This window comes from Pteronotus mesoamericanus, unplaced genomic scaffold, assembly GCF_021234165.1.
Source record: "Pteronotus mesoamericanus isolate MK-2021 breed Mesoamerican mustached bat unplaced genomic scaffold, CSHL_Meso_final scaffold_174, whole genome shotgun sequence".
In the NCBI taxonomy this organism is placed as follows: Eukaryota; Metazoa; Chordata; class Mammalia; order Chiroptera; family Mormoopidae; genus Pteronotus; species Pteronotus mesoamericanus.
Genome location: NW_026555309.1, coordinates 46,981,229 through 47,005,488, shown reverse-complemented (window position 1 = coordinate 47,005,488; position 24,260 = coordinate 46,981,229). Strand labels below are relative to the sequence as shown.

The following is a 24,260-nucleotide window of genomic DNA, read 5'->3' as shown; positions in this document are numbered from 1 at the left end:
GGGGTCTTGGGGGGACCCCTAGGGTGGCTGCCAGCCTCGGTCAGGGATGTGGGGTTGCAGTGGCCCTTCTGGAGGAGGGGGTGTTTTGTCTGGAAAGGTGGGGTGTCTGTGACCGACTTGTTAAGGGTGTTAACCAGGCAGAGGAAACGCGCGCCTCAGGTGGAAGGGGCTGCAGAGGCAGGCGCGGCCTGCTGTGCTGGGACTTCGGGCAGCGCTTTGCCCTGGGGCGTCGGGTGAGGCAGGGATGGGTCAGCAGGTGAGTGCGCGGCTGAAGGACACACCCCTCACCTGGCTGCCGGCGATGCCAGGGGTGCCGGAGAGCGGCTCTGTGGGAGCCCCTGGCCCTCCCTGGCCCTCCCCGGCCACTCCTCTCCGGAACACACGAGAACTTACACGAAGATCCTGGTCACTTGAACCTTTCTCTTTCCAATGAGAACAGAAATCGTTGGCAAGAGCCTGCTGGGAAACGCTGTGGGCAGGGGCTCGATCAGCGCCCCCCCAGCCCCGTGTTGTGGCCCCACGGAGAGGGAGGCAGGACGCAGGGTGCCCCTCGCACGGGCCGTGGAACCCGCGAGAGCAGGAGCGGCTCTGGGGGCTTCTGCACTTGAGTTGGTACTGCTTGGTCCGGGGGCCCTGTGCTTGGCGACCCTGTGCCGCCTCCCCAGCCAGCGAGGGGCTCGCGAGGGGCCGGGCCGGGGCGTGTGGCTGTGGCGGCGCAGTTGGCGGTTGTGCCCCTCGGCCCTTCACCTTGCGGATGGTACTGGGGCTGGTCTGCAGGGTGAGGCGCCTGCCTCTGGCAGCGAGCCAGGCCAGGGGACGGCCACGCCGCAGGGCCCTTGGGCGCGAGTCTGGGGCGAGGCAGGTGGTCAACCAGGCTGACTGCTGACGACAGGGGCCGCGTGTCAGGCGTGAAACGGAGCAGACGGAACCCGGAAGCAGGCTCAGGTGTTGGCGCACGTGTCGGAATTGCACTGCTTAGGGCAGAACCGTATTCCATCCTGTGACTCCACCAGACTCGGAGCCGCGCTTCCGACAGCACAGAGCAGCTTGCAGGAAGTGGGGGCTGTGCAGAGAGCTGTCTCAGGGCAGGGCATTGTGAAGAAGGAACAGAGATCGGAATGAGCGCCTCCGAGCAGGAAGGAAGCTCGACTTGCAGGTGGATGAAGTGGATGCCACTGCCCGCAGCAGGAGCAGAAAGACAGATGGAAAACTGGAACTGAAGGGAACGGCGGGGGCGGCTCTGGGCGCGTCAGGGCAGCAGTCCAGCGGCCCTGGGGGGGAAAAGGGTCCCGGCAGGTGGGGGGGCTCTTGTCAGCGCCACATAGCGGGGAACCTGGGAAGCACCACCCAGACGCTGACCAAGTGCCCTTGCCCCCCAAATCACCTGCCAAGTGCCAAGTAGAATAAAGGCGATTTCAAATTTACCTCCCACTTGCCCTTTTTCAGGAAAAAGAAAGAAGAGCCCCGGTACGGGGCTCGGTTGGCGCGTCGTCCCCAACGCCGGAAGGTTGCGGGTCCGACCCCAGCCCGCGCAGGTGCGGGAGGCAACCAGTCGACGTTTCTCTCTCACATCAGTGCCTCCCTCTCTCTCCCTCTCCCCTTCCTCTCTCTAAGATCAATGGAAATATTCTCAGGTGAGGATTTAAAAAAGAAAGAATAAATGGGAGCCAGGAAAAGGTCCTCGCAGAAGGAGAGGCGGCGGCACGCCCCCAGGCAGGAGGGCTGAGCGAGGAGCCTCTGTCTGCGGGCCCGGGGCCGCCTCCGCGGCTGTCCACCGGCCCTGTGCACTCTCCGTCACCTCGGCTGTCCCCTCCAGCCGTCCCTTCCAGGCACGCTGCTCGCTCCCGGGGTGCTGACGGGCACCTCGGTGGTCAGGCCCAGTGAGGGGGGACATCTGGGCTCATCTGGGGGCATGGGAAGAGAGTTCTTGTGGCGCCCCGTGTTTTCTGGACCACATTCAGACCAGAGGGCTGCTTTCAGAGTGTTGGTGGGAAGCGGGGTCGCCAGCGTGGTGAGAGCTTGGCCGAGCGGTTTCTGGGCCCGTGGCGGGGCGGGCGGGGCAGTGGCACTTGGCTGTCATCGCCAGCGGGCTGTGGGCTGTCAGAGCTCCAGCTCACGCCTCTCAGTGAAAAAGCGAGTTTTCGGTTAAAATCAGGCCCCGCCCTCAGCACGGCGCTCTCGGCCCCCTGTTGCCTTCCTGCACCAGCTCTGCTTCTCAGTGCGCACCTGCTGCACGTTTGCACAGCTTAAAACAACTGGCTCTGGGCCTGTTCCCCAGGCGACCGCTCTGCTGTCCCTCCTGCCTGCCCCCAAGCCCATCCCCCACTGCCCGTCTGCAAGCCACCAGCACCCTCTCCCGTCCTCAGCCATCTCTGCGAGTTCCTCTCGCCCTGGCTTGCTGCCCAGTCCTCTTGGTGAGCCCACTCACTGGTGCCTGCAAACACACTGATTAGGAAAACTGGAATTTCTGCCATATGCTGATTTCTTCTAAACTCATATCCAAGCTCAGGCCTCTTCCGGAGCTGCTCCCAAGATGGCTGCAGACGCACGGTCAGACCCGTGGAGGAAGCGCCTGGGCCCCTTTCCTCACAGGCCAGTCCAGCCCCTCACTGGGCTGCCACCTGTTAGGGGCTGCGCCCGGGCTGCCGTGAAAGGGGGAGCTGTCACGCGGGACGTCACGCGGGACACCACGCAGACGCAGGCGGCCGCGCCCGTGCAGCGGATGACACGCATACTCTTGAGCGAAGCCTCCACCAGCTGCTGGGAGTGAACCCATGGTTGGGGGGGGGCCTGGCCGCAGGAGGGAGCCTGCCTCGAGGGTCAGGGAAGTGCGGCTGAGATACGGGGCGGGGGGGGGGGGCCGGCGCAGGGGGCAGGGCTCTGTGGAGCTGGGCTTGAGGGGAGAATGGGCTGCACCCACCTAGGAGGTGGGTCTGTGTCCTCAGTTGGAGAAGGGGCAGAATTGCAGTCTCCCGTGTCCCCTCCCAGCCCTCTGCCCTGCCCTGCCCTGCCCTCCCTTCTCTCTCCTCCCCTGCCCTTACAGCAGCAGCTGTGGGGGCTAAATAGCCGGGAAGGCGCTGCTGATTACCAGCTGTGCCCAGCTATAGTGATAAGGGACCCATTGTCCCCTTACTTGGCTCCTTCACGAGGGACTGGCTTTGGGGATGACTGGGTCCAAGTGCCAGGTGGCATTTCTCCTTTGCCCCACGTTTTACTTCTGCCTCCATGTGTGTGTGTGTGTGTGTGTGTGTGTGTGTCTGTGTGTGTGTGTGTGTTTGAGAGGCCACTCCCCACTGCGGACAAAGTGGCCCAGGAGCTGGTTCTTCCAGCAGGCGGCGGTTGGTTTTGTTGCCTTGGTGCTGAGCCAGTCCATCCTGGGGAGGGGATGTGGGGGGAGCACTCAAGACACCTGGAGGGCCCCAGGGAAGGGGTTCTCGAGAGGAGGGGAGGTGGCAGAGGCGTAGACAGGTGGGCCCAGCCCTGGGGTGTCGGCTGGGCCCAGGGAGAGCACCAAGGAGCTGCGGAGCTCAAGGTCAGACATTCACCTTTTAAAAATGGGACCTAGGGTTCAGCCTCATAGGCCCCATTTTCTGTCCTGTGAGTGGAGAGAAATAGAGCTGCCACTTACTCGGGCGTGGGAGAGGAAATCGGGTGGTGTTTGTGTAGCTCTTGCTGAGCACCTACTGTCTACAGCGTTAGAGGCCGTTTTGTGGCGCTGGCGCATCTCCATAGGCACTGTGAAGGGGAAGGGGCCGTGCTCCAGGCCAGGCCCAGGGTGCTGTGAGGGCGACGCTCGCTGCCCCCCCCCATCGTGTCATTGTTTACTGGGGCGACCGCTATTACATGGAAGAAGGCTGTCTGCGGCGATTTCTTCTCCGGTCAGCCAGCAGGTTGGTCACACACTGCCCATGGAGTGCAGACTCCCACCCTGACGTGGACGTGCTGACCTGAAGCTCCCCGCGTAGTGCGGTGCTGTGGTCAGCTCCCCGGTCCGGGTGCCGCAGAGACTGCGTGGAGCTCTGCCTGGTCAGGCAGCTGCGGCCTCGCCGGTTGGTAACACGTGCTTGTCCTGTGAGCCTTCTGGTGCCTGAGGCTGCTGGCTTTGGGAGCACGTCATCCATGTTCCTCCTCTTTCCCCTTGGCAGGTTGTCTTCCCGACAGCAGGCGCTGGGTTCGGGCCCCTCCCTGGGCAGCGTGCTGTTGGTGCAGTGCGCGCGCCTGCCGGCTGTCCCTTGGACGGGCACTGCTGTGGACAGCCCATCCCTGGGCGTTCGTTGGGCACTCACCTGAGGCCCTGCTGTGGGGCCAGTTTGCAGGACGGGTCGGTGGGTGACAGAGCCCTTGCCCCGTGTGCCCCGCGATGAAGCCTGGTTAGCCGAGCCCCCTCTCCTCTCCGGCGCGCCCCCTGGGACGTGGGGGGCCTGTTTGCAGCGGCGCCCCCGCCCGGCCTCCCCGAGCCGCACTTCCTCACGGGTGCAGCCTGTCTCTTCTCGACTTTCAGAATTTCGCGTGCTTTGTTGTAAATGTGTCTGGTGCAAAGCACATGTCTGGGCTTTAAAAACCTCGTGTGATGATGTCCGTCTCACCCGGACCGCGGGTCCTTTGCGTTCAGAGGGTCTTGCGTCTGAACTGCTCTGCCATCTCTGTGTTCTCGTTGTCCTCTCACGTGGGGCAGGTTGCTTTTTTCCCTTTCTTCACTTCTTCTGGGTTGATTTCTTCTCTTGTTTCTTTTTCTCCTTTGCTAGATTGGAATTCATTCACTCGACTTCCATAGTGGCTGCCCCCGTTGTCTTAACATGCAGAATTTGTTTATCAAAATCTGAACTTCACTGTTAGAGTTACTGTTCTCCAAACAATTCAGAGACCTTGGAACCCTGGGAGTGTGGTGACTGCCGTCCCTTCCCCAGGCCTGGCCGCGCCTGCCCCAGCTCCTGCCCGGCAGACGGTGGTGTCTGCCGGCCTCGGGGGGTCTCCCGGCGCATCGCCTGGCCTGCCCCGGCCTCTCTGCCTCCCGCGGCTGCTTTCAGGCGGCTCGGACCCTCGAGATCTGCTGCTGGCCAGGCCCGCAGACGCCTGCTCCTGGTTTTGCCTAGTGTTTCCCCTCTGAGGTGCTGGACTTTGTTCCCTACTCATCAATAGACTTGAAATTTTAAAAAAGAGTCTCAAACTGTCGTATTGTTTGTTTGTTCTTTCTTAGAGGGCTGGTCAAAGCTGTCATGTTCCTTATGTGACAGACGTGGATGTGTTTACTCCCACATGCCTGTCTCTAGCAGGTGCTGCGGGCCAGCACCGCTGCTCCCGGTCCCCCCGCTGGGCTGGCCCTCGGCCTTCCGGGACCTCACTCGCTGGCCCTTCCGCAACTGGGACCTGGCAGAAGAAAGCCCGCGACAGTCAGAGGTGGTGCAATGTGTCTTGGGTTTAGGAACCGCTTTCTGGAAGCCCTAGTAAGAAATGGGAAGGGACCCCCCTCCGGGGCGGCGGCAGCCCCTCAGGCCCGTTGCCGATGGGGGGTGCAGCCCCCAGAGGCCCTGCTGTGCCGGGGCCCGGGCAGACCCCACGGGCCTTCACCCGCGGGCGGTGTTTTCTGGTCACATGCTCTTCCTGACGTTTCCACCCTGCTCTCTGCTATGCTGAGAGTTCCTGTTCCGTCTTATTCCCTCTGGTACCGGTGAACGTTCCGTGGTGAGTCTCCTGATGCGGCCCCCACTCCCCTTTGACCTGAGAACAACTTGTATGACTGCTCATCTAACCAGCTTGTCTATGTGGTTTTGACTAAAAATGCTCTTTTACGCCTTTGAGAACACTGGGCTCCCAGCCCTCCCTCCTTCATGCTCCTGGGGCCTGGGGCTGGGAAGTCCCGCTCGGGACTCTGGGTGGGAAGAGCGTCACCTCACTCCTCTTTCCGAGCCGGAGTCTAGCGCTGCCTCTCTGGGCTCCGTTCGCACCCTGTGGTCGCACGTCCTCCGGGGCCGCTGGGAGCGTCCCCTTCCGCTGGGCTCTGCTCAGCTGCGTGGTTCGCTGTGTTTGGGGGGTCGTCCACGGCACTGGAGACCGTCCCTGTGGGGCGGGGCCCGCGGGCGCTGGGCCGTGTGTCCGAGCACTGCCCTCCGGGGTGGGTCAGGCCGCCTGCGGGATGCGAGGGCTCACCCCGGGGGGGCCCGGGTCTCTGATGGGTGCTGTTTAACGTTCCAGGCGCTCACCCCCACCCCGAGTGACCCACGATGGCTGTGGGCTTGGGGACTCTCAGGACGCCCTGTCGTTGCCATGGTCCCTCTCCTTCCTCCGTCGTCACCACCCCCTCCAGCTGCAGGCGTGGAAGGGGCCCCTGGAGATGTCACAGGCAGGGCCCAGTGCAGGGGTCCCCGCTGCAGGGCCCAGGGGCCCGAGGGGCTGAGGAGCCGCCGCGAGGGCGGCTCCACCCTCACGGGGCCTGTGGCTGTTGGCCGCATGTGTGTCCACACACGGTCCCAGCGTGCTTGCACGTGCTCCCACACGAACGTGCTCACCAGGGGTGAGGAGCAGGCGCGGCGGCCTCGTCCGTGGGAGGGGCGTTGCCAGGCTCCAGGCGCGGACGGCAGCCCCCCGTGGCTCGGCCTCGGCGCGGGCCTGCGAGAAGCCGGCACAGAGCGCCTTCTGTTCCGGAGCCTGCGTGGGAAGTTGGCACCGAAGACCTTCTCGCCCCCTCACGACGGGAACTTCCCTGCAGTGGGGGAGGGGGGACGGCGGGCGGCCCAGGTGGCAGCTCGGCGGCCCCGGCACGTGGTGCGCAGGCAGCGGCACGTCGTACTGCACTGGCCGTGCCCCTCGGCCGCCCGCGGCCCTGCAGTCCCGCCGGAGGCCGCAGGCGTCAGCACTGGCCAGGTCCGGCCAGCGAGTGACCCTGGGCCACGCTCCGCTCGTCTGTGGGCGAGGACCGAGGTGGAGGGCAGGGTGGCTGCACGGCCCCGGGTGGGGAGCGTCCACAGGGCTGCTGTGCCCGCAGCTCGGTTCCGTCTCAAAGGCTCGTTCGAGGTCACTGAGCAGAAGAGGGTCGGGGAGGGGGCAGGCGTCCTCTCCACACTGCAGCCCCAGGGGCCCGCCTCCCACCTCCACAGGCAGGGGAGCCGTGACCAGAAACAGCTGAGAAGCGGAGAACTACAGGCTTCAGGGCGGCACGAGGAAAGTTGCAGTGACCGCTGATACAAATTAAACTCCGCTTTCTTGAAAATACAATGTAAAAAATAAGTGCAGATGAGAAAAGCAGGGCACGAAACTGCAGAAGGTAAATGGGCCATGCACGAGAAGAGGGCTCAGCCCCCCTGTCCGGAGGCACAGGCTCGGGGCACCGGAGGTCACAGACCAGGCACCGTGTGGGTGTGGGAGGTGGGCAGGGCTGCCTGGCACTGCCCTCCTCTGTATTTTCAGTTAAGAAAAATTTTTTTAAACTTAGTTTTTGAGAGAGAGGAAAGGAGGGAGTAAGAGGAGAGAAACATCCACGTGCGAAACGTTGGTCAGCTGCCTCTTTCTCACGTGCCCCCTGCTGGGAACCTGGCCCATGTCCCAGGCCCGTGTCCTGACTGGGAATGGAACCGGCGACCTTTCAGCCTGCAGGCCGGCGCTCGATCCACTGAGCCCCACCAGCAAGGGCTGTATTTTCAGTTTTCTTTTCCTCACGACTCCCCATTTTCTCCTGGGCGCCTCATCTGGCAGCGGTGGCCAGAGGTGAGCCCAGCCTCCTGAGTCGCCCTGCGCCCTGGGGGCGGCTGCTGCCCTGGCCCGGGGGTGTCATGGGCGAGAAGGACGCGGCTCCCTTGGCCTGGCCTGGCCTGGCCTCATGTTTCCCTCCTTCCTCTGCCTCCCAGTCTCTTAAGCCATTTTTTCATTCTAAAGGGTCTTTCTGTTAAGAAGTCAGCCAGTTATTTCATTTAGTGCTTGTTGATTCACTGAGCAAAGGATTAGGCGCTGGGGATGCAGTTGTGAGCAGAAGACATTGTCCTAATGCTGGGGTGACATTTCAGTAATAACAGCATCCTCTGCCACAAAATGCTGCTGACTCTCTTTCCTCTGGGGCCCAGGTCTCCCTCTGTCCTGGTGCTTGAGGTTCCTGTGCCACTCCCAGCACCCATGTTGAAGTCCCTAAGTCTCCAGGGGCATGGGGGGGCGTGGCATGGTGACCTCCGACCCTGTGGGCACCAGAAGGGGTGATCGTGTTCGCCTCAGCACAGCCGTGCAGGCCAAGAGCTGCCACGTCTCTCGTCACAAGCCTGTCCCGTCCGCCGTCCTCTGTCTCAGGGGCCAGTCGGGCGGCGCCGCGCTCCCCTGGAGGGGCCTGGGGACAAGCTGGGGCCTTGGTGTCAGCTGCTCCTGGTCATGAGCCAGCTTCTCTGTTCCTACCACTGGCATGTGGACGGATACTTTGTTCTCTCTAAACAGTCCCACTGGGGCCTCTGGGGCCATTTTGTTGGTGAGAGAAGTCTAGGAAGGCAGGGATGGCGTGGGACAGCCTCGGGCCCAGCGCTGTGTGCGTTCTGCCTGCCTGTCCTGTGCCCTCAGGCGCCAGGCAGAAGCCAAGGGCTGTTCCCAGAGCGGCAGCTTCCTTGAGGCTCCCGGTCAGGCCCGCCTTCCGTGTCCCTTCTCGGTGGGTGCGTCTGACACGGCTCCCAGGGAGGTTTGGAAGCTGGTCCTGACCTGCAGGTGGTTCCGTGATTTGAAGATGGGCCGGGTCAGAGTTTTTCCGCAGGACGGCCATCCTGCGGAGCAGCGGAGGCAGTGAGAGCAGCTGCAGCAGAGGCGCGATGCGGAAACGCCAGCCGCCCTGCCCAGCGCAGAATGGGGCATTGTGCCCGCTGCTCAGAGCCCAGCTCTCCGCCGTGAGACTGAGATCGCTCCTTGTTCACAGCGGGGGAGTGTATGAAAACAGCATTGAGCGACCTCAGGCCTTGTGGAGACCCAGGCTGAGTCAACACTTGTTTATTCCCTCTCCTTCCCTGAAACTCACTGAAATGAACAAAAGGAATGAAAAATAGGGAACAAGATTTAAGTCAGAGGAGGATGTCGGCCAGCCGGGAGGACTGAAAGCCAGAGCCTTGAGCGGGCGGAGTTTGTGCTCAGTGCAGAGGACTTTCGGGACAGCAGCGATGACGTGGACTTGACAGAGCTGGCCTGGGGTCCCGGCGGGGCCGGGGGAACCCGGCCGGTGGCGGTGTCTGGTGAGGGAGGTGAGCTGCCAGGGAGGGCGCAGGTCCTTCACCTCCATTTTCCGCAAGACCCCAACTCGCGGGTGGTGAGGAAGAGGACAGGGCAACGCAAGTCGTCGGGCATCTGTCCTGTCGGTTCCTCAGGTCTCCCGCACTGGCTGCGGAGAGGGGCCTCTGCTCTCCTGGGACAGGGCTTCAGGGTCCTTGGCTGGCAGGTCAGTGATCGCGCTGAAGGACTTGTCACCGGAGGCCCTTCTGTGCGCGGGTGGAGCCGCGCTCCCGTCCGCCCACCTCGCAGCACCAGCGTGACCGAGGCCCTGCTGGTCCCTGGTGAGCCCTCGAGACTCTGTTGCTGGAACCAGAGGGCACGGGGTGTCGGCGTGCGGTGGACAGAGCCGGCCTGGGGGTGCAGCCGGCCGGAGCCAAGCCTGGAGCGGAGGCAGCTGCCGGCCTCCGTGGGGCGGCCCAGACAGTCCCCCGGGCGGGGCGCAGGGCTGTGTCTGCCGCTGGGGCCGGCTCCTGTCCCGCGCCCCGGCTAGAGGGCAGAGCCGCTGCGCAGACTGTTCTTCTTCAGGGGGGCGGTATCTCTTCTCCCCGCTTTACTTAGTTAGTTGTTTATTTACATCAGTATGGACTTCTGGATATTTATTTCTTAGTTGGGGTTTTAATCCAACATACTTTGTTTTGTTCAAATTGCTCCAGCTTTGGTCGTTGGGGGCAGTTCTGGACCCTGTCATGGTGGGGTTTTGGTTTTGTTTAGTTCTCGTTTGCGTCTTGTTTCCTCCCCCATCATTTCAGCCAAATCTTCAGGTTGCCCATGCCCTGTCATTGTCGAAAGGTGCGAGAGCTCGGGTCTGGGCAGCGGGTGCTAGTGGCTGTCGGCTGGCGTTCTAGGCCTTCTCAGCTGTCACAGGAAGGCCACCTGTGTGTGTATTGACCTGTAAATACCTCTGGGTGTGGCCATCACTGTCTGTGTTACACCAAACGTGGGTGCCTCCTGACGCCTCCCGCAGGGTCACTCTGGGCCCTCCCTGGCCTGTCCGTACGCTTCCACTCCATCCGCAGCGAGCCTTCGGCCTAACTGTCCAGCACACACGCGCACACATTGCGGTATCAGAATTGTAAACCATGGGAAGCAACACCATCACCCGGAAGACGGAGGAACGCAGGTCGGATTTACCACCCCCAGCAGCTAATGAGAAGCTGGACCGTATGTGTGAAACCTTCGTTTTCTACACTTTGGGCGTGAGGCTCCTGCGAGACAAGAATCCAACAAGATGAGGCTGACGATCTCCCCATCCCAGTGCATTAGGAAGTTTCTAGGTTGTGTTGCTAGGCACTGGCAGACTCGCTGAGTGCAGGAGACGGAGCTCAGTGTCCAGGACACCCGGGCGACGAGAGTCTTCAGGGATGCACCGCAGAGCGCCTGCAGATGTGCAGAGGGCCTGCCCTCCTTTGCAGCAGGGTGCGGGGCACTACAGGTCTGAGGGGACTACCAGAGGCCAGTAGCGGGGTGCACGGGCAGGGCCTAGTCACCAGGCAGGCCAAAGCCTTCCTGATGCCTGGGGCAGAGGAAAACAGTGAGCCCCAGAATAAATGCTGCTGTCATGCCCCAACCAACCTTAGAAGCAAGAGCCCAGAGTTTCACACTGTTCCCAAGTGACTGTGCCCCAAAACCCAGATACGGGATAGTTATAGGAACACAAAAAGGCACAGCTTCTAAAGGGTAAAATTCACAATGTGTAGCATGGAAAGATACAGGAAAATAGAACCATAATACAGTGAAAAGTCAATCAAAACTACACCAAACTGACTCAGGTGGCAGGTTGAGCAGACAAGGTCCTTAAAGCAGTTACAATTACGTTCCACATGTTCAAAAACTGAGGGAAATATCGGGCACATTAAGTACTAAAATTTAACACCCAAATTAAACTTCTATGGTTGAAACTAAATTATCTAAATGCTAAACACACTGGACGGGCTAACGGCAGAATAGGCTTTGCAGAAGAAAGTGTTGGTGAACTTGAAGACAAAACAGCAAGAACAATCCATACTGAAAGGAGGGGGAAAGCACTTTTAAATAAAGAAAAGCAGAACAGCATGACTGAGGTGTGGGGCACTGGCAGAGGGCTGCTGATTGTGTCACTGGAGTTCCCAAACGGAAAGGAAGGGACAGGAAAACTATCCAATGAAAACTAAAAACGGCATCAGACAGTCTTAAGAAACCATAAGCGGAAGAAACATGAATAAAGTTGCACAATGCTCACCATAATCAAATTGTTCAGAACCAGTGATGATGAGAAAAGTCTTAAAAGCAGCCAGAAAAAAAAGACATACGGGTTTCCTGTGCGATCCAAAAAGTACAGCGTCACTGTAAAGCCCACCAGGAGCCAGAATGGCATAAAGCAAAGAAGCCGTCACCTTAGGACACATCTTGCTAAGGGACACACAGACGAAACCCAGATGAAGTACACGCTTGCGGGCCGTTCGGAGCTCAGGTGGCTCCGCGCTGCGGGGCTGCGTGTGCTTCACAGGAGGGAGCTCTGCAAGGCCTCCCTCCCTGCCTGGGGCGCTGCTGCCTGCGCAGCGGGTCCCTCCCTGCAAAATAAGCATGGGACGTCACTCTGTGAAGGTGACAGTCCTTTCTGGACTCCTTTCCATTAGCCAGAACGGGGGCTGATGTGATGTGTTGTACGCATTCTGTTAGCAAGTATTTCCCATTCTGGGCTTGTGCCTTTTTTTTTTTTTAAGATGTTGGCTTATTTTTAGAGAGAGAGGAAGGGAGGGAGAAAGACGGGTCAAGAGATACATTGATCAGTTGCCTATCACACGTCCCCAGCTGGGGACCTGGCCCACAACCCAGGCCTGTGCCCTGACTGGGAATTGAACCCGCGACCTTTTAGTTCACAGGCCAGCACTCAGCCTACTGAGCCACACCAGCCAGGGCTGGGCTTGCCTGTTTACTCATAATGGAATATTGATAAACAGAAGTTCTTAATTTTACTATAATTCAGTTTATTAATTTCTCTGATTAAGATGACCTGCCCTGGCTGGTGTGGCTCAGTGGATTGAACGCTGGACTGCAAAGCAAAGGGTTGCTGGTTTGATTCCCAGTCAGGTCACAGGCCTGGGTTGCTGGCCAGGTCCCCAGTAACCCAGGGCGCAAGAGAGGCAACAACACTGATGTTTCTTTCCTCATCTTTCTCTCTCTCTTCCCCTTTTTCTAAAAATATATTTGAAAAAAGGTACCTGTATCTGCTGTAAGCCCACAGAGATTTTCTTACACATTTTTTCTAAAAGCCTTATTGTTTTACTTTTAACTTTTAGATCTACAATTTATCTAGAATTGAGTTTTGGGTCAAGGTTCATTTTCTTTCTCTGTTTATATGTAGTCCACACAACACTTGAAATGTCCATTCGTTGTCAAAAGAGGCGCATCGCATATTCTTGAGCGTTGCCGTGTCAGGAACTGCTAGGTGTGCTCCACGCGGTTGCCACAGGAGCGCCAGGTGGGCGGGGCTGCCCGTTGGATAAGGAGGGCTCTGTGTCTCAGAGGGAGTGGGCGGCTTTCTTGGGGCCAGCTTGGGAGGGGGCCTGGGTCGCGGGTGGGCAAGTGCTGAATCGGGGGTGGGGCTCGGGCAGGGCCCAGGAGCTCAGAAACCAGCTCTGGACTGGGAGTCGTGCCTTTTCGCCCACGCACTGGGCTGTGAGGGACTAGCTGGACTGTTACTGCTTTCTGAAACCCAAACACGTTAATAAGATGTTGTCTGAATTTATGTGCTTAGACAGTAACGCTCTCCCGCAGGGCAGCATCTTCCCGACTGATGTTGGAAGGGGCGTCCCGATGACCTGCTAAGACTGCTTACCTGGGTCCTCAGGAAGAGACTGCGATGTCCCAGGCACAGGATTACGAATGTGAGAGCCATGATGCCGGTGCCCAGGAGCCTCGGATTTCAGGGTCGAGCACCAGGTGAGGAAAACCGCCGTGGTGCTGCGTCATCAGAGGACTGGCTGGGGCGGCGGGGGGGGGCACCCAGGCTGACCCGCGCTCACTTCCTCCCCTGGAAGCCGGGCCCCCCAGGCACGGTGCCCGCTTCCTGCTGCAGGTGAGGGACGGAGGAGGGGCTTCTCCTCATGCAGCTGGGCTTTGCTGCGTGGCCCAGACATGCTGCAGGCCCTGAGGCTGGGCCCAAGTCCCGTGCCCTCTCTGGGCACCAGTCCAACTCAAAGCTGGTAGCTGTAACTCATTCTTCTTTTTCTTTTTTCTTTCATTTTTATATTCCCAATTTTTAACTTTGCTTAGAAATGATTGTACACTTACAGAAAAGTTGTGAGAATAGGAACATGTCCCCTGCCCAGATTCACCCTTTGTGACCATTGTGTGCTCCTCCCCACCCTGTGCACACAGCGGTGCTCTCTGAGCTGCCTCAGGGGGGACACAGGTGTCAGAGCCCAGTATCGGTTAACGTCACCCAGGTGTCGTTGTGAGTGAATCTGACCCTGCAAAAAGAAGGCGTCAATGAGCGGCTACGCCACGGTTGGGTGGAAGACTAAGTGATCACAAAGGCTTCTGTTTTCTCCCGGAATCGATCAGCGAAGGTGCCAAAAGAGTTTGTGAGGTTGACAAGCTGATTCCACAATTAATGGAGGAAAACAGGGTCAACAATAACCAAGATGTGTGAAGAAGCAGAACGTGGGGTCTTAGGAGATGTTGCAGGCAGCACAATGCTGCTGTTACTGAGACAATGTAGTGCTGGTTGGAGAAAGTGACCAGTAGCCAGCGGGGAGCCCAGACGCAGGTGCCAGGACACTGTCTGTCATGCAGACCTGCAGTTCTCCACGTGGGAAAGAAGGTTTCACACAGTAAACAAAACTCAATCCACGTAGGCCAAGAACTTCAACATGAAAGGCAAAGCTATAAAACTTGGCAAGTCAACTTAGAATATTTTTGAGCTTGAAGTAGGCGAGATTTTATTTTATTTTATTTTATTTTATTATTTTTTTTAGAGCAAGGGGAAGGGGAGGAGAAAGGGAGAGAAACATTGATTGGTTGCCTCTCACACGCCCCACACAGGGGACCTGGCCCACAACCCAGGCCTGTGCCCTGCCCTGGAATCAGGTTGGTGACCCTTCGCTTTGCAGAACAGCACCCACCAGCTGAGCCACACCGGTCAGGGCAAGAGTCACACGTGCTTTTAGCAAAGGAGAAATATGAATTGCTTGTGAATATGGGAAAGATGTTTGGCTTCATTAGTAATCAGGAAAAATTTAAAACCACATACATGGGTATTCGTTACACTAATCTATTTTGGTGTATGTTATTAAATTTCCATTAAAAAAAGCTCTGAAAAAGCCCCGGCTGGCGTGACTCTGTGCCGGCCCGTGAGCCCAGGGGACTCTGGTTCTGGTCCCGGTCCAGGTCAGGGCGCTTGGCTTGGGTTGCGGGTTGGGTCCCCGGCAGGGGGTGTGTGAGAGGCAACTGATCATTGTATCTCTCGCGCGTGGATGTTTCTCTCCCTCTCTTTCTCCCTTCCTTCCCTTCTCTCTAAAAATAAACAAGTCACGTCTTTTTTAAAAAGTTGAAAAAAATTAGGTAAGTAAAAGTGGGGGATGTGAAATTGTGGCAAATTCCACCAAAAGGTAACCCCTTTTAATATCCTTTCCACAATTTTCAACACGGATGTGTATGTAGAAATACTTACATGGCTTTATATAGAAAGTCTGTGTGCGCCCCGGCTGGTGTGGCTCAGCGGGCTGAGCGCCGGCCTGCGAACCGAGGGCTCGCCGGTTCGATCCCCAGTCTGGGCACAGGCCGCGCTGCGGGCCAGGTGCCCGGGCGGGGGCGCGCGAGAGGCAGCCACACATGGATGTTTCCTTCTCTCCCTCCCTTCCCCTTTCTCTAAAAATAAATACATAAAATCTTTAAAAAAAATAAAAAGTCTATATAACTTTGTTTAGTTATTAATTGTGCAAGTCTATCCCTATCATTACGTTTGGATTCACATTAAAACCCGCATCTTCAGTAGGAGGTACTGTTGACCACGCCCCGAACACGGAAGATTGACGCCGAAAGTCTTATTCTGTGCTGCAGTGGAAAAACACAGTATTTTATATAAGACAATATGACTTAATTTTGTCCGTTATAAAAGTCTTATATGAACATTGTAAAAAGCTTGGGAATTCCAGCAAAGTAGAAGGGTGTTGGGCGCATCCTCTGCATGCCACCAGTTTGGCTCAACTACACTCATAAACTGTCCCAAAAAAAACAGGGCAGAATGTGACATGGCAGCTGCCAGTTGTCGCACGGGTCTCTTCGTCACAAGGCGCTGAGGACGGAACCCCGCGTGGTGCTGGCGGCAGCGGCAGCGGCAGCGGCAGAGACCGGGCAGTGGGCGCGGCCGATCCCCGGGCTGCGGAGGCCGAGGGTGCGCGTGGGCGTGGGGGGGCCGCATGGCGGCGGGAGCCTGTCGCCGTCCTGTGAGGCCCCGCCAGCCCGTGAGCCCCGCGCCACCGCCCGGCCTGCCCCCTGCACCGGCTCTGGAGGCGTAACGGGGGGATCCGGAGGAAGGCTGCGTTTCCAACTCGGCTGTAAACCTGACTTTGTTTCTGTCATGGACTGGGTGTGTTCCCCCCGCACTGGCCGTTCTCAGTGATGAGGGAACACTAACGAGCGTCGGGAAGGCCTTACGGTGGGGGACAGGGTGTCTGGCGTGCGCAGCGGAGCGGCGCCGGGTGCAGCGTCCGCAGACGTGCGCAGGGGGCGCAGGGACTGGGGCCGGGCCGGCGCGCCGCGCTCACGCTGTCCGGCTCTTTCCCAGGCTGGAGTGGGTGGAGATCATCGAGCCCCGCACCCGCGAGCGCATGTACGCCAACCTGGTCACGGGCGAGTGCGTGTGGGACCCGCCGGCGGGCGTCCGCATCAAGCGCACCAGCGAGAACCAGTGGTGGGAGCTCTTCGACCCCAACACGTCGCGCTTCTACTACTACAGCGCCACCACTCAGCGCACCGTGTGGCATCGGCCTCAGGGCTGCGACATCATCCCCCTGGCCAAGCTGCAGACCCTGAAGCAGAACACGGAGTCCCCCCGCGCCTCGGCGGACAACAGCCCTGGGCGCGGCAGCAGTGTCAGCCGCGATGGCAGCACCAGCTCCTCCCTGGATCCCGAGCCGGACGCCGGCGGGAAGGGCCAGGAGCCGCTGGGGAGGAGCCGGCAGATGGCATTTGGGGCCGCGGAGGAGGAGAGCGGCAGGTGAGGCGGCGGGGCAGGCGGGGGGCAGGCTGGGTTTCACCAGGGACGGCGGAAGCTGTGAAGCCACCGATTCCTGATTTGCATAGTGGGGTCCGTCTTGATCCTCTGAGAATGACACGCGGGCACCTGGAAAGGGAAGGCCAGTTGGCCACCGGGAGAGCGGGCAGTGCGTCGTGTGCTGCGGTGGGTAGACGCAGGCGGACGCCCGTGCATTTGGGGGCTGCACGGCCGGCCATGGGCCCCTACGGCGCGCCGTGGGGGAGAGGGACACACGCAGGGGTCAGATCAGTGTGGATGCTGGACACACACCAGGGAATGTCTGCTGCCAGGCAGGTCCAGGTGGCTCTGAGCGGACGCCTGCGGGTTGGGCAGAAAACGTACCTTCTGCTGGCGGGAGCCCAGGCGCCAGGGGCGAGCAGGAGGCGAAAGCAGCTGCGCGCTCGGCTCCGGCTCCGAGAGACCCGGGTGCCCCTCAGGGGCTCCCGCTGGGCTGCAGCCCGCAGGCCGTCCTGGGTCGCCTTGTCCGGGGCTCGGAGAGCGGCTCGGTTTCTCCTGGATTGTGGTGCTGGTTCCCGTGAAGGGATTAGGTGCCTTTAGGATTCTGTCAACGAATGTATTTCTCTCTCACACGGGGTCCTGGCCTGGAGAATCCACTGCCCCCCGCCCCCAGTGCGCCCCAGCCCAGTGACGAGCCAGCGGGGGGGACAATATCCTTTCTCCCGAAGCATCTCAGGTCTCTGCCCTGAAGTAATAGCAGCAGGTCAGTGGGATCAGGGTCTCACGCAGGCACTGTTTGGATTTGGGTGACAACCCGGTCAACGCGGGTCAGTGGGGGTGCAGCGGCCAGCGTTGTTGGGTTGTCTTCTCCCCTGTGTGAGGAGGGTGTGTTGTATGCGTCTCTCCACCGAGGACTTGCATCTTTTTAAGGTTTATTTCTAGGTATGTTATAAATTTTATCGCTCTGGTTTCTGTAAGTTATATCTCTTTTTTTCAAGTCGTATTTTATGATTGTTGTGCGTGAATAGACATTGATTTTTATGTCGGCCACGCCTTCCTCACTTTGGTTTGAGCTCCCGTCAGTCTCATTAGAGATCTGTCTCTCTGCTGAGACGCTGGCCGTCTGCCCCGTGGTGGCCAGGAGGCCGCACGCAGCCTTGTGCCCGGCCGCCCCAGGCCTTGGTGACGCCGCCTGTCAGGCTCGGGGGACCCCCCTGCTGCTAGGCTTTTCAGCAGGGAGGGAGCAGTATTTTCATCAAGTGTGTGTTTTGAATCTATTGATATTGGTGTTGTGTGTTGAATTCTGTCTGCCCACCCAAGACACATAGACTCCTCGGTGCCTGTGAATGTGATTTCATTTGGAAACAGAGATGTTGCTGATGTCGTTAGTTGAAATGAGGTCACCTGGAGCAGGGTGGGCTCTCAGCCAGCAGGACTGGAGTCCCCAGAAGAACACAGCGCCCGGGGAGAACGCCCAGCGACCACAGAGGCGGGGTGGCCGGCAGCCCTGAGTCTACAGCCGAGGATGCCGCCCCCCCCCGCCCCCTCCCAGCCCCCTCCCGGCTCTGGTCTAGGACTGGATGTTGGACTCAAGTCTTCCAGACCAGGAAGGCTCGGTTTCTGAGGTTTCAGCCCCAGGCTGTGGCGTTGTGTGACAGCTGCCCTGGGACCCTACTGCATTTAACGTTTTTTTAACATTGTATTTTATTGATTATGTTATTGCGCCTGCCCCGGTTTTCCCCCTTTGTCCTCCTCCACCCTGCACCCTCTGCTCCCTCAGGCAACCCGCCCACCGTTGTTCCTGTCCACCCTCTGCGGAAGCTCTTTAGCTTCTCCATTTGTACTTCGTGATCCCCTCACCTCCTCAGCCCTTCCCACACCTCCCCTTCCCTCCAGGCGACCGTGAAAACGCTCTCCATATCCGAGATCCCGTCTCTGTTCGGCTTGGTTGCTTGGTTTGTTTTTTAGATTAAGTTGTTGATAGATATGTATTTATTGCCCTTTTATTGCTCATAGTTTTGATCTTTTTCTTAAGTCTCTTTAGCATTTCATGTAATAATGGTTTGGTGAGGATGAACTCCTTTAGTTTTTCTCGTCTTTTTCTTCTTTGTTTGAGAGGGTTGAGGACGCTTTGAAACTGAGCGTAGACAAGGCGTTCGCAAGGAGAAGCAGCGTGGGGGGGCCCTGAGTTGGGGGGGGAGGAGCCTCAGGGAATCACCAGAGTGGGGCCAACAGTGTCAGTCAGGCCGAAGGAGTCTCAGATACGGCGCCTGCCTGCCGCCCCTGTGCTGGGGGAGGGCTCACCCGAGGAACCACGGCCTCTGCCTGCCTTTCTCCCTGGGAGGAGGCCGCCCCCAGCTCTCGCCCTGATGCCGGGCACCCCGGTTCCTCCCCGTGTGCCACTGGTGCCTTTCAAGCTGCTACCGGTGCTGGAGCTCGGAGGGAGTGAGTCTGCGTAAGTCCCTGTGCGGGTTCCTTGAGAGGAGCTGCTGGGGAGACCAGCAGTTTCTTCCACTGACTCAGTCCCCGCTGGATTTTGCAGCCAGAAGTTGTGGGGACTTCTCTTCCTGGCACCGGAACCCTGGGCCAGGGGTCCTGGTGTGGGGCTGGGACCCCTCACTCCCGAGATGTCCCTCCTGAATTTTTATCCCCCACACGTGGGTGAGGGACCAGCCTGTTCTGCAGCCCACCTCTCCTGTCAGCCCCATGGGTGCAGTTTCCTTACTTCCGCGGTTGTTGGCCTTCATTCAGCTCGATTTCTGATGGTTCTGAGTGTTGGCTGTTCTGTAGTTTAGTTGTAAGTCTGATGTGCTGCACTTGGCATTTTAAAATTATCATTATTCTATATTTCTTGCATTCCTGGGACACTCAGTTTGTATAATTTTCTGGGTAGATTCAGGTGGCTAATATTTTGTGTAGGATTTTTTGCAGGATTTTTTTCCACATTGATCAGTAAAATCGGTGGCTGCCTCCCTCTCCTCGCTGAGAGCGCCGTCCGCGGCTCTGGCCTCTGCGCCGCTGCCTGTATCCAGGCACCTGGCCTGCACGCTTGTGTGCCATCCAGGCCTGCGGCTTGTCTGCCGAGATTTTTCAGAACTTGCTACCGAACAGCAGCTGGGGTCCTGCTGCCCGCCACCGCCCTCCGGGCAAAATGCATGGGCAAAGGCGATAGAGGAAAGAAGTCTTTATTCAAAAGTCTCACAATTTTGTAGTAACAGTTTTCCACATACATCAGTCGCTTTAGCCTATCGTTTAGGCTGAACTCTTTAACTCCTTTTTTTTTTTAAGATTTTTAAATTTATTTCTAGACAGAGGGGAAGGGAGGGAGAAAGAGAGGGAAACATCCTTGTGTGGTTGCCTCTTATGCGCCCCCTCCTGGCAACCTGGCCCACAACCCAGGCACGTGTCCTGACTGGGAATCGAACCAGCGACTTTTTGGTTCGCAGGCTGGTGCTCAAGCCACTGAGCCACACCTGCCAGGGCTAAACTCGTTAACTCTTTAGTTACAGCTTCAGCCACTTACACCTATCAATTACGGTTCAACTCTTAACACCTGAGTTCTATCACGTCCCCTGTTAGTTTTAAGTATTTTGTTTCTATAGGGTTAGTTTGCAAACTGAAACAACATAAAATACTAAAGCTAAACGATTTTGGAAGAATGGCAAGCTTCGGCCTCAGAGGTCGTCCCCTCTGAAAGACCCACAGAAGAATGACCCTGCCGCCCTCTGCCAGGCCAGCCCGACCCTTGGCTGTGCCCGGAGTCCCTCCTCCCGTCCAAAGTGCTGTCTGTTGGGAAACGCAAGCAGCTGCAGCTCCATCATCCAGGCGTCCCCGAGGAAGAGCGGCTAAGAGCTGGGGAGAAGGAGCCAGCCCGAGAAGCCCTCGGGTCCTTCCGATCCCCCGGCCCGTAATTCCGGGGGCTCGGGAGGCCCGCAGCTCCCCAGCCAGCCCCATCCTAGACGGCTCACCGTTGCCTCGCAGCCTCCTCCTGCAGGCCCCCTGCCTCTCCCCAGGGAGCTGACCGGCGTCTGTATCCCACTGACAGTTTCTTTAATGCTTGCGAGAGCATTTAGGTTTCTTAATATTTTAAAGCCAGTTGTAGAAAATGTTTTTCTGTAAAATGGTCCAGTTAGGTGTTTATAAATAGGCCTCACAGTGTTCCGTTTCGAAGTTCTGCCCCCCTGGATAGTCGGAGCTTGCGCGCCCAGTCGTTGAGCTTTGTAGGGGAGTTTACGCTTCACCAGTTTGTCCAAAGACTCTCGTTTGGCTTCAGTGAGCGTCCCTTTTATATCTTCTCTTCTCCTTATTTGACTTTACTCTACTTCTTTATTTGACATTGTTTCTTATTCCTTCTTTAACTTACTGTGTTGGGAGCCTAACTCATTTGTTCCCACAGTTTCTTCTAAAATGAACTTTTGAGGTAATAGATTTATTTCCCTAAACATACTGCTGTTTTATTATACAACTTCTGGTATGTAGAATTGTCTTTCAATTTTAAATATTTTCTAATTTCAATTACAGTTTCTTCTTTGGCTCATTTGTAACTTAGACATGTCTTAATTTCTAAAACGGCAGGTTATTTTTCATTCTTGTTTTGTCTTTAAGTAAAGATTTTATTTATTTACTTTTTAGAGATGGGGAAGGGAGGGAGAAGGAGAGAGAGAGAAGCATCAATGTGAGAGAGATACACTGATTCGTTGCCTCCCGCACCCCCCAACCAGGGGCCTGGCCCACGACCTGGGCTCGTGCCCTGACTAGGAATCGAACGGGTGACCTTTTGGTTTGCAGGCTGGCGCTCAGCCCACTGAGCCGCACCAGCCAGGACTCGTCCTTTCGTTTTCAGTCTTCACCTGAGGATATGTTTTTATTGATTTGTAGAGAGCGGGGAAGGAGCCTACGGCCATACCACCCTGAACGCGCCCGATCTTGTCCGATCTCGGCAGCTAAGCAGGGTTGGGCCTGGTCAGCACTTGGATGGGGGAGAGAGGAAGGGAAAGAGGGAGAGAGAGACACCGGTCAGCTGCCTCCCATTCGCGCCCCGACTGAGAACAGAAACTTCAAGCTTTTGGGGCACGGGGACAGTGCTCCAACCAACAGAGCCACCCTGCCTCTCAGGGTGTTTTATTTGCCTTTGAGACTTGCCTTGTGGCCTAAGTCCTGAGTTTTTGTCAATGATTTTATACCTGCTTCAAAATAATTCATACTTTCTGTTTGTTAGGGTCCTCTCTGTGTCTGTTAGAGCAAATCTGTTCATTGCATCAATCAAGTTTCTCACAAATTTTTTGTCTACCTGATCTGTCGAATCTGAGAAGTAAAGCCTCCCCTTGGAATTGGCCTGTTTCTGCTTTAAATCGGTCCACTGCTGCCTCCTCTGTGTGGAAGCCACAGATTGGTTGCAGAGGAATGTGGAGTGGCTGCAGCTCTCCGGCCTTCCTGTGAGTTTTTCCTTTTGTCCTTACAAGTCACCTTTCCCTCGCAGGGTGCTTGCCCTGGAGCCTGCCTTGTCTGGTGTTAACTAGGCGCCTGCCGCTGCTTCTCTTTGGGTAGCGTTTGCCTCTTAATGTCTCCCCCAAACTGTAGTCCTTTATGCTTATACGTTAGGTTTCTTACAGCTAATGGTTTCTTTTCCATCCATCCGAACGCCTGTCTTCCGTTCGGCCGCAGGGTTGCGGGTGTGGCTGCTGAGACTGCCGGCTGGCCCCGGCAAGGGTCTGGGCTGTCCCCTGTGCCCTTCCAGGCACGCCACCCTCCCCTCCTGCGCCTGCCCCTGCGACGCCTGTGCTGTGGCTCCCCTGTGTCTTGCTCTGGGGGTGCGTCCTTTGGGGCTCACTTTCTTCCTGGCGTCCTGTTCTTCCGCTCCATCCCTGCGTTCCGTGCACCTCTGCCCTGGGGCCTGCAGGGCTGGGACTGGCAGAGCCGTCGGAAGTGGGCAGCAGGGTGGCCCCCGGCGCGGGGCTCTGCCGGCGGATCTTGTCAGTGGCAGGGCTCATTTCTTGTTTGCCAGGATTCTCATTCTCTTGTCGTGAGCGTTTAGCCTTGGAGCTCTGTCTGATGGGAATTGCCTGCTGATGTTTTTTTTTTACTCATTTTTCTTCTGGAGTTGCTGTCTTACTTTCTGTGTTGCAGGAGCTCCTTGCACATCCCAGATACCCATTCCTCGTTGGCTTCAGACGACGTGAGGCTCTTCTACTCTGTCACCTGCCTGCTGTCTGGTCCCCAGTGTCCTTGATTTTGATGCAACCAAGTTTACAGGTTTTTTGTCTTGTGGTTTATGTTTTTAATGTTCTATTTAAAAAGTTCTTCCTTGGCTTAGGTCCAAAGATATCCTCTTACATGTCTGGTGTTAACTTTATAGTTTTATCTCACATGTTGAGGCCTGAATCTGTCTGGAGCCACATCTGTGTGGGGCCAGGAGGGGTCCAGGCTTCATTTCCTAAAACCCCCCCGCCGTGGCCCCGCGATGCGATGTGGCGTGTGTCCCTTCACCACACGTGGACTGTATTCCCCAAGCGACACGGCCGTCTGTCCTTACGCCAGGGTCGCCGAGCCCCTGGGGGTGCGCTGCCCACGTGCTGAGGTCTCCCTCCGTCCTCTGCAGCTAAGACTGTCTCTGCTTCTTGCGGCTGGAAGTTCAAGCCCGCGCTGTCCACAGGTCAAAGGCGCTGCAGAAGTGAATGCTGCATTAGCAGCCTCTCTTAACAGTCTAATAGTTTTTCAGTTGATTCTTTTAGTTTTTCCGGGTTGGCAACTTATGATAATTTTGTCTCTTTCTTTCAAATATTTAAAATTCTTGCTTTTTAAAAAACCTTATTGCATTGACTAGTGTTTCCAAAACGATTACACACGGGTACTGAGCATAGATGTTCTTTCCTGACATTGATGGGTGTATTTTCAGCCTTTCACTACTGAATATTACAAAGGCTTTGGGTTTAGTTTGCATTTTCTTGGTCAAGCTAAGCACGTTTCCCTCCACTGCTGGGTGACTGCGAGTTTGTAGAATCACCTACACGTGTTGATTCGGTCACGTGCCCGCTCACTCACTCCCCAGGTGCTGGGTGCCTGCCGCGCTCCAGGCCCCTGCCCGCAGGAGGCCGGCCGTCCTCGTCAGCGTTTTTCTAGCCCTGGTCCCTCCTCAGGTCATCTGCCCGCGTCCGGCTAAAGCTCTGAGTCTCACTAACTCCTCGCCAGTCCCGCAGAGCAGGGGCCTCGGGGCCAGGCAGCTGAGCTCCTAGGACCCAAGACCGCATTCCGTGGCCTGGCCCGGTCCGGCCTCTGGACGGTGCCGCGGGGGGGCCGCCCCTGCAGCAGCCCGCCCGCCCGTCCGCACCGTGGCCCAGGCGCTGCGGGCGTAGGGCTGAGGGAACACGCCTTTGCCCTGACGCAGGGGGCAGCTTTGTGGGCAGGAGCCCGGGCCCAGGTCAACCTGAGACGCGAAAGGCCGCGCCCACACTCTTAGAAGGGAGAGGCAGCGATTCTAAAAGCACCGCATTTCCAAACCGTCGCACTTACGTTCGTGTCCTTCTTGCTGTCTTTTAGTTCTTCCCCACCAGGAGTGTTCCTTGAGAAGGACTATGAGATTTACCGGGATTACAATGCGGACGGCCAGCTGCTCCACTACAGGTAGAGCCCGCGTCTCGGGCGCAGCCCTGTCTCCCGACGGAGGGTGGTTTTCTCAGCAGCCCTTGGCTGAGCTGGAAACGGGTCTGGCGCAGCAGGCAGCAACCAGGGGGACGCGCACGGCGTGCAGGCGCCGCGCTGGCTGGCGGGGCCGTGATGCCCGGCAGAGGCCTCCTGGGGGCTCACGGGGCAGCCCCTGGTCCTCGAGGAACCCAGTGCC

At 57.7% G+C, this 24,260-nt stretch overlaps 1 protein-coding gene across 2 annotated transcripts in view; it reads left to right on the top strand.

Annotated features, from left to right (window-relative positions):
- Positions 1-24,260, top strand: part of ARHGAP39 (Rho GTPase activating protein 39) — a 53,994-nt gene that overhangs the window by 5,605 nt on the left and 24,129 nt on the right. Inside the window, exons 1-4 of one of the 2 annotated variants that reach the window (XM_054590598.1) lie at positions 12,646-12,685; positions 12,982-13,146; positions 15,995-16,426; positions 23,960-24,043. In XM_054590598.1, coding sequence (XP_054446573.1) covers positions 13,067-13,146; positions 15,995-16,426; positions 23,960-24,043 — 596 coding nt within the window. In that variant the 5' untranslated portion in view covers positions 12,646-12,685; positions 12,982-13,066. Of the gene's footprint in view, positions 1-12,645; positions 12,686-12,981; positions 13,147-15,994; positions 16,427-23,959; positions 24,044-24,260 lie in introns of those variants that run through there. The other variant, XM_054590597.1, reaches the window with a different exon arrangement.